This window comes from Xenopus laevis, chromosome 1L, assembly GCF_017654675.1.
Source record: "Xenopus laevis strain J_2021 chromosome 1L, Xenopus_laevis_v10.1, whole genome shotgun sequence".
Taxonomy (NCBI): domain Eukaryota; kingdom Metazoa; phylum Chordata; class Amphibia; order Anura; family Pipidae; genus Xenopus; species Xenopus laevis.
Window position 1 is genome coordinate 87537551 of NC_054371.1, and position 15352 is coordinate 87552902.

The following is a 15352-nucleotide window of genomic DNA, read 5'->3' on the forward strand; positions in this document are numbered from 1 at the left end:
TGTTCATTCAATTCATTTACCGTTTGCATGGAGGATTCCCAGCGGAGATAGTCTCTGACAGAGGTTCCCAGTTCACAGCTAAGTTTTGGCGTTCCTTATGCAAGGATTTGGGTATTGCTCTCCAGTTCTCTTCTGCCTATCACCCCCAAACTAATGGGGCAGCGGAACGGGTGAAACAAGCCTTAGAACAATTCCTGAGGAATCATGTCTCCTTATGCCAAGATGATTGGTCTGACCTTCTCCCGTGGGCGGAATTTGCCCATAACAATGCCTGTCATTCATCCACTGGAAGATCTCCATTCATGTCTGTGTACGGCCAACATCCTCAAGCCTTTCCGCAAGACTTTGTTTTGTCTGATGTCCCAGCCGCTGATGACCATGCGGCCCATATGTCCGCTATTTGGACTGCAACCAAGTCTAATTTGGAGAAAAGTGCTCTTGTACACAAGACCTTCGCTGATCGAAGACGTAGACCCTCTCCTCCCTACAAGGTTGGTGATAAAGTCTGGTTGTCTTCCAGGAACATTCGATTGAAGGTGCCATCTCCTAAGTTGGGTCCAAAGTTTGTGGGTCCATTCTCCATCTCAGAAGTGATCAAACCTGTAGCTGTCAGACTTCAGCTTCCCCCTGAGATGTGAATTCCCAACGTGTTTCATGTCTCCTTGGTGAAACCCGCTACCTCCAACCGCTTCTCTATGGATCAGTCTCACCCTCCTACTATCTCTGTGGATGGTCAACAAGAATATGAGGAGGAAAGGATCCTTGACTCCAGAATCTCCAGGTGCTCTCTTCAATATCTCATCAAGTGGAAGGGCTTTGGCCCTGAAGAATGCTCCTGTGAAGGACACTCTGATGTTCATGCTCCTCGTCTTGTAAGGGATTTCCATTCCAAGTTTCCCCAGAAGCCAAATCCTGGTGGTCCTGAGGCCCCCCGTGAGGGGGGGTACTGTCAAGGCCGCCGGGAGCATGGAGAGACGCGTCTGCTCCCGGCGGCGAAGGATCCAAAATGGCGGCGCCCATTCGGCCCACGTGGACGCTGGGACGCCAGCACCGCAACGCCGACGCATGCGTAAACACGCATGCGCAAACACGCCGGCGCAAGCACGCCGGCGCAAGCACGTCAGTGACGTCACTATGGCACCAAATTCAACTATAAAAGGGCGCCCAGGATGCCAGAAGGGCGCCCAAGAATAGGTTCTGCTACCCTGAACCTGGGTTCCTGTTTTCCTGTTATCCTGTTATCCTGCTCCTGCCTTGGTTTTGACCACTTGCCTGGACTCTTGTTATTTGATCCTGATCTGCCTGCCATTGAACTCTTGCCTGGACTTTGACCTTGTATCTTGCTTAACCCTTTGGATACCGTGACCTTGCACCCTCAAGAGGGCTTCCTCCTTGATCCTGACTACCTCCCAGGAGGGAGCTCCCGGCTCCCTGACACAGAGCCCTGGTCTTGTTTCTGTTATTTGGACTTTCTTCAGTCTCCTATTACTATTTGTTCATCCACATTCATTATTTCATTAAATTGTTCATTTAGCACAAATGCCCTTTGCTGGTTATTCACAGCAGCTAAACATGTATATATGAGGGTATCCAGTAAATAGGTACTTATCTACCAGTCACATATCAGTGTCTAAGCAGGACACTTAGTGCTACTGGCTATATTCTGGGCTTTAATTGAGAATTATGCTGAACATTTGGGACATTGAGTGGACAGCTACATGGATAATACCTCATTGACCCACTTGAACTTGAGCTTTAGGAAAGGCAGCTCTATCTGCTCCATACCAAATGTGCAAAAAGCTGCTTCGCTTAACAGTGGCAGTGGTGGGGGTTCAAGGTGCATTAAGACCGAAGCCTGGCACTTTGTACGTTTTTTTGTGCACCATGCCCTCAGTGCTAAATAAGGGCCTTCATGTTGAAATTATTCATAGGAAAGAAAGATAATAGAGAAAAAGTGACAACGCTTGTTAAAAAATAAACAAAATAAACAATCACCTGTTTCTAACAAACATACTTTCACTTAACAAGTGATTTTGCATGAACTGGAAAAGGTAAAGACCACAGTAACGGTAAACTGCTGTTAATGGCATTTTACAAATCTTGTGGCTTATTTTCTCAGTTAGATCTGTGTTAGTAATAAGGAAATCCCCACTGTTTATAACACAGCCTTTAAGTTGTTTACATATACTGGGGAATAGAAAGTATCTAAAAAAGTTGAACAATACTAAATGTAATCAGTGCTGCGTCCTTTTGCTATTTCAATGTTACTTAAGTAGGGTGATAGATACAGTAGGTCTTTATTTTATATGGCTATATGCTGTTGCAGATCCATCAAGTGGCTACTATGCAAGTAATGATACTTAAGGAGTTTTTGGGACTAACCAGCCATTATATCAGCCAACGATAGCATCTACATAGCTTTTTGTTTCTTATGATGACTCAATATGCTCAATATTAATACTGTATGTGTATGTCATGAATGCTTTTGTTTGAATTCATTTTCCAGTGATTCAACTGAATGAAAGAGTGTAATAGTCATACAAGCTTTTTTCATAATGAAAACAATGATCATGAGTATTTCTAGCTTGTGTTGGAATATCTGAAAATATAGTTTCTTTGTTTGTTGTGGGTGATGGGTGTGTCTGTCCATCTGTCACAATTTTTGGGAAAAATAATATAGGAATAGGGTATAGTGGTATACTGTGCGGTTACCAGTATATGTCATGATAATTATACATGTGGAGAGTTTTACCATGGCATGATAGATAAATTGTAGTTTACGCGATATGTATTTGTTAGCCAAGGCCATACTAGTTGTTTTTCTGGGTAAATCAAAATGTTTCTGTATTGTGTAACTGTATTTTGAGGACAGAGATAGACTTTGTTAATCATTCATACTTTAAAAGTATACTTTCAGTAGCCAGTGTTTAAGATGAAAATAATTCTATAAGTTTTATGCAAGTGTAATACAACCACCTGTTAACAAAATATAGAGGATTCCTGTAGATTTTAGATAATCTGAAAATATGCTTTTAAACAGGAAAGTGCAAGTCCATCCAATTACTGTAAAAAGTAGTCTGTAGTATATACTGTACTTGTTTATTTTCTTGCTACAAACTACTACAGGTATGGGATCTGTTATCCGGAAACCCGTCATCCAGAAATCTCCCATAGACTCCATTTTATTCAAGTAATTCTAAACTTTGAAACATATATCCTTATTGTCTGTAATAATAAAACAATACCTTGTATTTGATCTCAACTACGGAAGCAATACAATTCTATTGAATGTAATTACTTTTAAATATTAAATGTCTTAGCAGAAGTATGGAAATCTAAGTTACGGATAGACCCCTTGCCTGGAAAACCCTAAGTCAAGAGCATTCTGCAATACAACTCCCATACATGTATCTGGTAATATTTGTATTGCCATATGTTTTTGTCAAGTTCATCAATTCCTTCCTATCAGTAGATAAATTGCATAAGTCATCAGCATGATGTCATTATTTCCACAGCATGCAGCACAGTACAGTTATATTCCTTCTGAAATGGAAAGTCCCCAAAATATAGTAATCATCGGTATCTTGAATGAGAATGGTATTTAACTATTTAAGGCATAATTATTATAAAACTATTTTACTGTGTAACCCTTGTTTGTTAAATTATTGGGCCCCTGTTCACTATAGCTTAATGTTAAGAACTAGTAAACTGATGTTAATGACATTTTGCAAATCTTTTGGCTTATTTCTCATATTGGATTGAGTTAGTATTCTTATTAATAAATCCCTACTGCGTAACATGTTGTGCCTTAAGCTACTAAAAACTGCCGTACCCTTTAAACAAAACAGGGATTGTTTATCCATATTTTGCAATATATTTAAGCTGGCCAACTACAGTATGTCAAAGTCATCCCTGGCCAGTCCTACACTCAACTTTCATCTGATTCATTAAAGGAAAACTATACCCCCATAATAATATACTTTTTTAGTAGTATGTGCCATTGGGTAATCATAAATAGAAAATTGCCATTTTAAAAAATAAGGGCCGCCCCCTGAGATCGTAAGATTCACTGTGCACACATACAAACCACATGTAAGGTCACATGAGCCAATTAACAGACAGAGTTCTGCCTTTTGCTTCCTCACTTCTTCCTGTTACAGTTAGGGGCACATTTACAAAGCTCGAGTGAAGGATTCGAATTAAAAAAACTTCGAATTTCGAAGTGTTTTTTTGGCTACTTCGACCATCGAATGGGCTACTTCGACCTTCGACTACTACTTCGACTTCGAATCGAACGATTCGAACTAAAAATCGTTCGACTATTCGACCATTCGATAATCGAAGTACTGTCTCTTTAAGAAAAACTTCGTCCCCCTACTTCGGCAGCTAAAAGCTACCGAAGTCAATGTTAGCCTATGGGGAAGGTCCCCATAGGCTTGCCAGCGTTTTTTTGATCGAAGGATATTCCTTCGATCGTTGTATTAAAATCCTTCGAATCGTTCGATTCGAAGGATTTAATCGTTCGATCGAACGAATAATCCTTCGATCGTTCGATCGTAGGATTAGCGCTAAATCGTTCGACTTCGATATTCGAAGTCGAACGATTTTAGTTCCTAGTCGAATATCGAGGGTTAATTAACCCTCGATATTCGACCCTTAGTAAATCTGCCCCTTAGTGTTGTAGTATTTCTGGTCAGGTGATCTCTGAGGCAGCACAGATAGAGTCATGAAATGGCGGTTCAAGGCAAGAGATGTAAAAGGGCAATATTTATGTAAATATATATTCCAGTTTGGTAAGATTCTTTAATATGTCATTCAATTTGATATAAACTATCTGTTGCTTAAGTGTTCATTTTGGGGGTATAGTTTTCCTTTAAGAATTTCCTTCATTACACATTTTACACAGGGACTAAGACATTTTTTAGTAGCTTAAGGCACAAACCCCCATATGTAATAAAAGTCACTAATTTTGCCCAGGAGCAGTAACCTGAAGCAACCAACAAGATGCTTGCTTTGAAACAGATGACCAGTAAATGCTACCTGCTGATAGGTTGATATGGGTTACTTCCTCTGCGCAAACTTAGGGGCACATTTACTATTGGTCGAATATTGAGGGTTAATCAACCCTCAATATTCGACCGTCTAAGTAAAATCCTTCGACTTCGAATATCGAAGTCGAAGGATTTACCGCATTTATTTACGATTGAACGATCGAAGGAAAAATCGTTAGATCGAACGATAAAATCCTTCGGATCGAATGATTCAAAGGATTTTTTATCCATCGATCGAACGATTGGTGCTCGTTAGGTTTTAGGTGGCGAAGTAGGTGGTTGATTTTTTTTTTTAAAGAGACAGTACTTCAACTATCGATTGGTCGAATAGTCGAATGATTTTTAGTTCGAATCGTTCGATTCAAAGTCGTACTCGAAGGTTGAAGTAGCCAATTTGATGGTCGAAGTAGCCAAAAAATACTTCGAAATTCAAAGTATTTTTTATTCTAATCCTTCACTCGAGCTAAGTAAATAGGCCCCGTAGTCTTTTATTACATAATTATTACACTAATATATTGATAATTGGTTGAGTGCAGAGAATCGCTTGTATATGAATTTTGTGGTCACAGCCTCATTTCACCCCCACTTAATGGTTTAAAAATGAATGGTGAGCACAACTTTCTCTCGTTATATATAGATATATATATATATATATATAGATATATATATATATATATAAATGTTCATAAAGTACCTGCACTCCTTCCTTTCGGTATGGGTGGGTGCCTGGTCAGTCAGGGTATGTAGATTCAAGATGGACCAGCACTCCAAGTTTTTCAATCAAACAAGTGTTTATTTTAACATCACTTGAGTGATGTTAAAATAAACACTTGTTTGATTGAAAAACTTGGAGTGCTGGTCCATCTTGAATCTATATATATATATATATATATATATATATATATATACAGTATATATATATATATATATATATATATATGTGTAAGTGTGTGTATATTACATAGTTATTCTGCAAATATTACTTTAGCCAAGCATATAACAAAGTTATTAAATAAACAGTTTTAAATAAAGTCCCAGAAAGTGAGGTCGGGGGGTTGTGGAAGCACTCTAAAGGCTAAATTAAAATATATTTAAGTATAATGGAAGTGCTAGTTACAATGCACTTCCCTGGTCCCCTGTCTCCTAAATAATTTCAGTATAAATGCAAGTGCATGTGTCTGAAACCAATGTTTAACACACACTGAATACAGGTAAAGCTATTATGCAGAGAAGTAAGTCTTTTTATACTATGACCTGAGGTACACAAGTTAGGGACCACCATAAGGGGTTTACCTTGACGTGGTATGGTGGCTTTTCAATTTTCTGATATAATTTTGCATATTGCTAAACTCTAAAAAGAAACTAAACATCAATAAATGTATTGTATTCTTACTACATTTTGACAACAGTTTAAAATTCTGCTTTTTAATGATATCTCACCACATCCCCTGAAGTATAGAGTACTCAGGGGCGATTCACGGCAGGAAGGGGTCATTCTTCCACTGTGTATAACCCTGGTAAGGCCCCATTTAGAATATACTGTACAGTTTTGGTCTCCAGTGTTCACACAGGACAATATTGAATTAGAGAGGGTACAGAGAAGGGCAACTAAGCTGGTAAAAGGTATGGAAAATCTTAGCTATGAGGAAAGCCTAGCCAAATTGGGGATGTTCACGCTGGAGAAGAGACGCTTAAGGGGTGATATGATAACTATTTATTGTTAAAAATGTGTGCAGAAAGGGCAAAATATTGTGTGTGTTTCACCAGCAGTAGGCTGGTGAAATAAAAACTCCAGGGAAAAGTGTGTTGCTGCAGCAAGTAATGCTGCTTAATTCTGAACCGGCTTAGTAAAAGTTGGATTATGGGTCCCTGGAGTGGATGGAAGAGAGCAGGGTGGGCTTCCATTTCTTGCTCCAGTAAAGGTTTTGCAGCTGCCTGCTAGAAGTAGCTAATTAAATAGCTAATTAATTTATAGTTAAAAGAAGGTGTGTAGCAACACCTCATGGCTCCCCCCAGAGACCTCCTTGAGTGGAGGAGGGTAAGGGGTCACATGTGAACCTCCTTGAGTGAGGGAAAGAAGGAGTGCTGGTGAGCACCTGGGAACAAGTATGTGATTCCCTTGAGTTGGAGGAGCTCCAAACGACTGGAGTGAGGTAAAGAGAAAACCCTCCCAGTAGACAAGAGTTTCTCAAATGTGTCCAAGAGAGGATTCTGGGATTTGTGTCCGCTGAAAGCCAGTGAGGGCTAAAGGAAAGCGTGAGTAAAGTGAACACCAGTAAGGATGTGATTTGGAACTGTTCATGCTTATGTAAAATGAATGTTATCCTATATGAAGCCAGTGGGCTGAAGTCTTGCTTGTGTTGTTTTGAAAATAAAAGCCAGGGAAGCGCATTTGAACTGTTTAAGGTGGTCAGTCTCCATTTCTGTGCTGAAATCTGTGCCGTGGCCTTGGGTTTCGCTACCGGAAGCTCACAGTATAAATATATAAGGGGATCATATAATAATCTCTCTAATGCTTTATTTACCAGTAGGTCTTTCCAGCTGACACAAAGTCACCCATTACGATTAGAAGAAAGGAGGTTCTGCCTAAATATTCTGAAGGGTTTTTTTTACAGTTAGAGCTCTGAAGATGTGGATTTCTCTTCCTGAATCAGTTGAATACATGTAGAAACAGACAGGCCCGGATTTGTGGAGATGCCACCAAGGCCCGTGACTAGGGTGGCAGGATTTTAGGGGGCGGCATGCTGCCCAATCACTTCCACATTGGTTCAGAAACACTGGGGATTTGCAGGAGATACGATCATTTTTTAAAATTTCCCATGCACCAATAACCATTGCACTGGTCCCAATGAAAACTTGAGCAAATAAAAGAGAGGGGACGGGGGTGAAGAACGACAGCGGGCCTAGGGGCGCCCACTATGTAAATCCGGCCCTGTCTCAATATTTACCATACACAAAAATATAGCATTTACTGAAGATTAAACAATTCACCAACAGCTTGATAAACCAGAAGATGCTTTCCTGCTTAATCAATATAGTTTCTATTTTGAATATACACAGAAATATTGTTTCCTGAGCATTACTTGTAATGTTTAATAAGTGAAAAGGAAAAATGCAAGGATGCTAGTAGAGAAAAATAATACTGAAACTGTCAACTGTGACAAAACAGTTCTTTTACCTTGAGTGATAATGCTATTTTACTTCAATGACAGTTTATTAACTTAGTTGCAGTGCAATATTTTTATGCTACTTAAATCTTACTTCATCAGACTGGTGTTCTTGGAGCCACATGTTACACAAGTGTCACAGGTTTTTTTGTCAAATTGGTCGTTCATTTTGCTGAAACCCCCTGGACAGTTTTCATACTGGGTGTGCTGGTGTAACCATTGTGCAGATTAGCTCCTTGTGATAGCTATTAGATGTCTTAAATTATACAAAATTTAAGTGATGTAACATAAAGTTATAACTCTGTTTAACATAGGCTTGGTGCAATATGGCCACAAACCAGCCAGAGAATGTGTTTAGTAGCATTGCAATGCATGGTTAATCATTTCTCTATATCTGGAGATAACTTTCCTTTTTATCTTTACATCACAATACCATGTGCAGTAAAAACTCGATGAGACAGTATAGAATACAGATGCACAAAACCCAACATTGTTTGGATGTCTAAAACGTACCATCTAAATTCTAAAATGTACCATGGTATTCAGTGTTGGACTGGGAGACCAGGGGCCCACAAAAAAACCTTAGACAATGGCCCACCAAAAAACTTTAGACCAGGGCCTCACCCTCAGTACAATTTTCTTCCTCTCCTCACTCAACCTCTATTCTCCTAGTCTCTTCTCTTTACATACTATAATCTATTATTCTATCTATTTAACCTCTTTGTTCTCATAGAAATAGGGAATGGCTATGAAACAGGCCCAAGTGTTTAGCAGCATGAGGGCCAATTGACACCTGGGCCCACCGGAAGTTTTCCTGGTATCCCGGTGGGCCAGTCCGGCACTGATGGTATTCATTTGGTTTGGCTAAATACTAACGATTTGGTGAAATATGAATCTTGCATAAATTCCTTGGGATTGGGTGAATACTGAACCAAATTCTTGGATTTTCCCTAGTAAACAGTGTGCCCTGATATTAATGGGCTGATGCACTTCTGAGAAACCAAAGCATCAATGAATAATATAATTGCTGTGAAAATGACATATTTGCATATTTGAGGGTGACACATACTTCTTCATTTTGCTAAATAAATATCCGATGCTTATAGCTGTACAGCAGACAAGGAAACAACTGCAGCAGTAATTTCATCTCTTCACTCTCCTGATCCAGATCCAGTATGAGCATGAAGCATATTGCTGTGCTGTCTGTCATTGTTTTGCTAGCAATACTACATTGTATTGCAGGTATGTATGTGGCTGAAATCCTTGTAATAAACATTATTTGTATAGGATATTATAAAGTTTTTCATCTACAGTGTTAGAGCAAGTACTAAAAACAGCAAATATTGATTATAATAGTATAGGTTTGTAATGTTAGGTTTTCTAGCCAAAACACAACAATGACTGCCATAACAGCAATGCAAGCTTGCTACTTTATTACAAGTTATTCCTTTTCTTTTTAAATATTATTTGTATGTGAAAGTAATGGTTAGTTTGGATTGAACAGGGCTTTATTTTATTAAAAATTAAAAAAAAATCTGAATTAATACTTGCGGTTGCTCCATGGGTAGTAGGTCTAATAGCTATATTATCTGAGAGTGAAATTCTAGTTAGGACTGCAAGGTCATAATCTTAAACCTGCAGCCTTTTGTTGATACTATACAGAACCGTGAAATACAGAAATAAGCAGTAGACTGGTTGTAATAAAAACATCTGTATATCTTTAGTTACTAAAAACTGAAAGCTGTTATTATATATTTTGTTCTTGCAATTGAATTGACTCTATTGTTAATTAAAATGAAAATTGTTTTGTGCTCACAGGTAGTCTGGAACCAAGATTACCAGGTGGAAGATGCAAATGTTTCAAACAGACAAATCAGTTCATAAAACCCAATAAGCTGACAAGAGTTGAATTCTTCCCTCCAGGACGAAGCTGCCCACAACTGGAATGTTTGTACGTATAGTTATTTTGTTTGTCATGTACTGCTAGAAACACACTGTGGAGTAGATGAAAATATCTTGTATTTATACCATATACCAAAAAGAATATAACATTTTTTTGTTACTGCAATTAAACTTTATTTACGGCCACCTAGAATCTGTTTCTCTCAAGTGTAAATATCTTATAGACTAAAGCAGCTGCTTTTCTGTTCTGCTTCCTTTCAATCAGAAATGTTCTGCACTGTCTGGTTGCTAGGGTCAGTGACCTCAATAATACTTTTATACAACCTGATAAATGTTCCTCCAGGAAATACATCATCCCTTTATTTGGGGAGCACAGTGCCCAGCGGCCTGTACCACAAAATTATGTTTTAACAACCTGCATTTGTAATACACAGAAAAGGAACTACACACAACAGAGACCAGTAGACTAAGATAAACTTGTGAAGATTGTTTTTAATGCAGATAGTGTTAAGTATTTGTTCATTGCTTATTTTCCAGAGTAACCCTGAAGAATGGAGAAATTGTGTGTGTCAATCCACAAGCTGTATGGCTGCAACGCCTCATTGCCTATTTAAAAGAGTAAGTTTTGGATTTACAGTGTATGGGATCCATTATTTGGAAACCCGTTATCTAGAATGCACGAAATTACAAGAAGGCCATCTCCAATTTTAATCAAAATTCACATTTCTAAAAATTATTTCCTGTTTTTATGTAATAATAAAACAGTACCTTGTACTTGATCCTAACTAAGATAAATTGAATCCTGATTGGAGCCAAAACAATTCTATTGGGTTTCATTAATGTTTCAATGATTTTTAAGTAGACTTAAGGTATGGAAATCCAAATTACACAAAACAACTTATGCAGAACACCCCAGGTCCTGAACATTCTGCATAATGGGTCCCATATCTGTAATTATTACTCTTTAGTTGTACATTAATACTGCAAGTGGCAAAATAACATTTTCCACTAAAATGTTGACAATGCATCCATACTTTGGATTTCAATACCTAATGTCTATTAGAAAATCATGTAAACATTAAATAAACCCAATAGGCTGCTTTTGGTTCCAATAAGGATTAATTATATCTTAGTTTGGATCAAGTACAAGGTAGTGTTTTATTATTGAAGAGAAAAAGTAAATCATTTTTAACAATTTGTAGTATTTGGATAAAATAGAATCTATGGGAGATGGCCTTTCTGTAATTCTGAGCTTTCTGAATAAAGGGTTTGTGGATAACAGATCCCATACCTGTAGCAACCAGAAACTGGTTCTAATGTCAGTAAAACGCTAGCCACAATACACTTCTATTTTCTGTTTACCATTTGACAGCTCCTGGCAACCAGATATTTGACATTTTTAGTTAGATTATTATAGTACTATTATAGAAAAAGGTCAAGGGAAATTCTTGTAAGCCACATAAAGAATGAGCATAAATTATAAAAAGAAACATACTGCCACTGTATTTCATCTTCTCCCAATAATTTAGATAAATTTGATTACAGGGCTATAACACAGGCTGTATGTTTGCCAATTGGGATCACTGGTATTCAGTAATAAATAAATCACATTTTATAGATGTGTTCTTCCATATATGGTGTTTTATAGCAAATAGGACTTAATGAACAGGCTAAAAGTGTAGAGATTTCTGCGTTCCTGTACAGTATGGTAGCTCTAATTTGCTGCTTGTTCATTTGCAAATGCTTTTCTGCCCAGCTATATTTTCACTTTAAATGTGCCTAATTCTACATTTACTTCTTTCTAGAAAAAGTTCTGCGGCAGACAGTACACCAATATGAATCACATTCTGGACAAAACCATCAAGATCAATGTTTTTTACTTTTCCCAGACTGTTAAATTCTAAATACCTTTTATATTACAATACAAAGCATAAAATAATGCAAAATCTGTTGGTGTCCCATAAAATGGCGAGGAACTCTATTCCCATCCCATGTGAAGCAATATATTGTGTCAATTCAAATAAAACGATCATGTGAATATGTGTGTTTGTATATGAGACCTCTGGGTTTGCTGTGAAGGAAAAAACTGGTGTTATTGATCATACATTTATTAACAGTATTTTAGTGAGAAAGCTTAGCAAAGTACTTCTATAGAGAATCAATGGCAAATGTATGCACTGTTCTTCTGTATACTAGGTGTTTGTATTAAAATGTTTTACAGTAAAATCTCTGATACTGAGATTTATTCGAACCAAAATATATCAAATGACATCCTAAAGTGCTTGTATACCATTTTTTATATGTGAAGACACTTTCTATAAAAAGTTTAGTTTTATTGCCATTTCTTAACTTCCTAAGATTAACAACATGACAAATAGGGATCAAACAGCGATGTCACAGCCTGGACTATTACACCATAGTGGTCAATGAAAATTTATCAGCAATTATTATTTGTAGGAGCTAAAGAGCTTGTGTGTTACAGCTTTGTTGGGCACTGGAGTTTCAGACAACTGAAAGGGTAATGCTCTACATCTCTTGGTCTCTTGTTGTAACAAAATGCGATATTACCCATAAAACATGTCAATGATGCTGTTTTATAAGAGAAATGTAAGAAAACCAATAACAGGAATTGTAAACCCCTGTTTGAGCCAAAAAATGTCAATAACACTTAGGTATTCAATTTATCTCCCATGGTTTTACATATATTCAGGTATAAATTAAAGATGTGCTGAATCTACTATTTTGAGATTTGTCCACAAAAATAGAAACAAATGGCACACTCACTTCAATGCTTCTGCATCAATTCAAACTGTTATTTTTATTTCGGTGAGATCCCAGCAAACGTTTCGGGGTCAAGCCCCTTCATCAAGTGCTACTTACAATGTTGTAAGTAGCACTTGATGAAGGGGCTTGACCCCGAAACGTTTGCTGGGATCTCACCGAAATAAAAATAACAGTTTGAATTGATGCAGAAGCATTGAAGTGAGTGTGCCATTTGTTTCTATTTTTGTGGACATTTGATGAAAGCTCTTTTTTTGCAGCAGAGCTAACATTTGAGCACCTCTTATCGGTTTACCCACATATAAGAAGTATAAAAGTTCTAGCGGAAGAAAGTTTTGATATTTTGTACCTACTATTTTGAGATTTGGCTGAATCCCAAATCTTTCATAAACGTTTAGGCCTAATCCCCAACCAAATCTGGGCAGGGCTAAAAAAAAACCCTGCACAGGGTGAAAAAAATGATTTTTCCTTGTGTGATGAAAAAAGTCACATGATTTTATGGATCTGGATTTGGTTCAGCCAGGCACTTGGATCCAGGGTTGGACCCCTCCGGCCCCCCGGTTGTGTGCGCATGTGCTGGCGTGCACAGTGTTTTTCCTGTAACCCCCTGACAAAGGGAGGTCACACAATTAAGAAGCCTTTGTATTGCTCGGATGTGTATGCGGAACTTGGCCCAGTCTGACCCTGCTTGCATCCTACTAAAAAAGGCCAAATCCTGGCAGAATGCCAAAATGAATCCTTGATTAGGTGCATCCTTAGTATAAATACAGACATTAGTGTTCTTATATATTAACCAAATAATCAGGACTCATGTAGTGCACTAAAAGCAAACTGAATGTACCTACAATATGTTCTTGTCCCCTAAGCCCCCAGAGCATCCTATTGGATATCAAAACACACCAAAACTAGCAATCTAAAATCTTATGCACTACAATTGACCTGAATGCACTACAGACTTGTAATGCTAATAGGCAGTGTAGGGCTTGCCACCTATCCGGTGTTGACCAGGACAGACTGGTTTTCTGAAGGGCTACCCGGGTCAAATATGGAAAACCTGGCAGGATTTCCAAAATTAAAGTGGTGATCAGCCAATTGCCACAGCATAGCAACACCAATGTAAAGTGATCACCCTATGACGTGGTACTAACACCTCATATTTTGCAACAGTTATTTGGCAAACCATTCTCCTTTTTATGATTATTATGGTGTCGTTACACTGGGTGCCTTGCAAAAAACTAATTCTAATTCTAATATTTCAAATTTTCAAATAAAATAATTTTATTCAGTCTTTATAATGGTGTTTGGGGAGCCACTTCTCCTTTCCTTGCCTCAGCTATTCAATCCATTCTCCAGGTTATATACTTTTTTTTTTTAAGTTTTTATTTATTTGTTTGTATAACAGCGTATTTGTCACAAAAATACATTCCTTCTTTATATGTGAGTTTGACCCATCTTTTTGCATTTGTCCATGTTTTGACATGATTTGAGTACATGTGAATGAACAAACCTTTTTTTCCTTTTAACTTATAACAGATACACAACAGATAAAAGAGAGTGTGGGGGGGAAGCGGGTTAGGCTGTGTATATTACCCAGTTTACTTCGACGTTCCTGCCCTAGGTGCTGTTTTATCTGTTATCTTGTGTTGTAGCTGAGACAAGGGTGTCTACCCACGGGCCCCAGACTTTATCAAATTTGTCTGGGCAGCTTCGGCTCAGTTAGGTCAGTTTATAGAGTGGAAGAGTCTCATTTATCAATCTTTTCATTAGCTTCCAAGACAGAATAATCGTTTTCCTAGCAAAGAAATATAAAAGTCTCAATAGTGAGTGCCTGTGCTTGTCTGGCACTATATGTTCCACCAGTCCCAGGAGACATGCCTCTGGTGATCGCACCTTTGGCAAGGCCAGAGTTTGTTCTATGAACGTTGTTACATTTGGCCAAAATTTATCAATTAGCGGACATTTCCAGAAAGTGTGTATGAATATGCCCGGACTGACCCCACATTTGAAACAAAGGTTATTTGGCATCAGGCCCATAGAATGCAGCCTAGCTGGTGTGAGGTAAGTTCTGTGTATTGTACAGTACTGTATCAGAGTGTCATTGCTACCAATTACAGAGGTTAAGTATGCAGGACCGCCATCAGAAATCGCAGGGCCCCATACTACAAAATTTCCTGGGCCCCCTGGGCTGCACCCACCGCAAGCCCCACCTACAGGTCCGCCCCCACCCTACAGTTCCGCCCCCCACCACACAGTAAAAAAACTAAAAAAAATATTGGTGGATATGATTCCCACGTTAATAAAAAATAAAAAGATATTGGTGGTCAGGCCCCCCCCCTAAAAAAACATTTGTGGCCAGGGCCCCCCCATTAAAAAATATTGGTGGCTAGGACCCCACATGAGAAAAAAAATTGGTGGCCAGGGCCCCCTCCCCCACATTATGAGAAAATTGTT

At 38.2% G+C, this 15352-nt stretch overlaps 1 protein-coding gene across 7 annotated transcripts in view; it reads left to right on the plus strand.

The window, feature by feature from the left end:
* cxcl13.L (C-X-C motif chemokine ligand 13 L homeolog) overlaps positions 1 to 12158 on the plus strand; it is a 31674-nt gene extending 19516 nt beyond the window's left edge. Inside the window, exons 1-5 of one of the 7 annotated variants that reach the window (XM_018252744.2) lie at positions 7048 to 7204; positions 9325 to 9460; positions 10037 to 10169; positions 10658 to 10738; positions 11926 to 12158. In XM_018252744.2, the coding sequence (XP_018108233.1) occupies positions 9394 to 9460; positions 10037 to 10169; positions 10658 to 10738; positions 11926 to 11959 (315 nt within the window). In that variant the 5' untranslated portion in view covers positions 7048 to 7204; positions 9325 to 9393 and the 3' untranslated portion in view covers positions 11960 to 12158. Of the gene's footprint in view, positions 1 to 7047; positions 7327 to 9324; positions 9461 to 10036; positions 10170 to 10657; positions 10739 to 11925 lie in introns of those variants that run through there. The other 6 variants (XM_018252785.2, XM_018252767.2, XM_018252776.2 and 3 more) reach the window with 6 other exon arrangements.
* The last annotated feature ends 3194 nt before the right edge of the window (positions 12159 to 15352 follow it).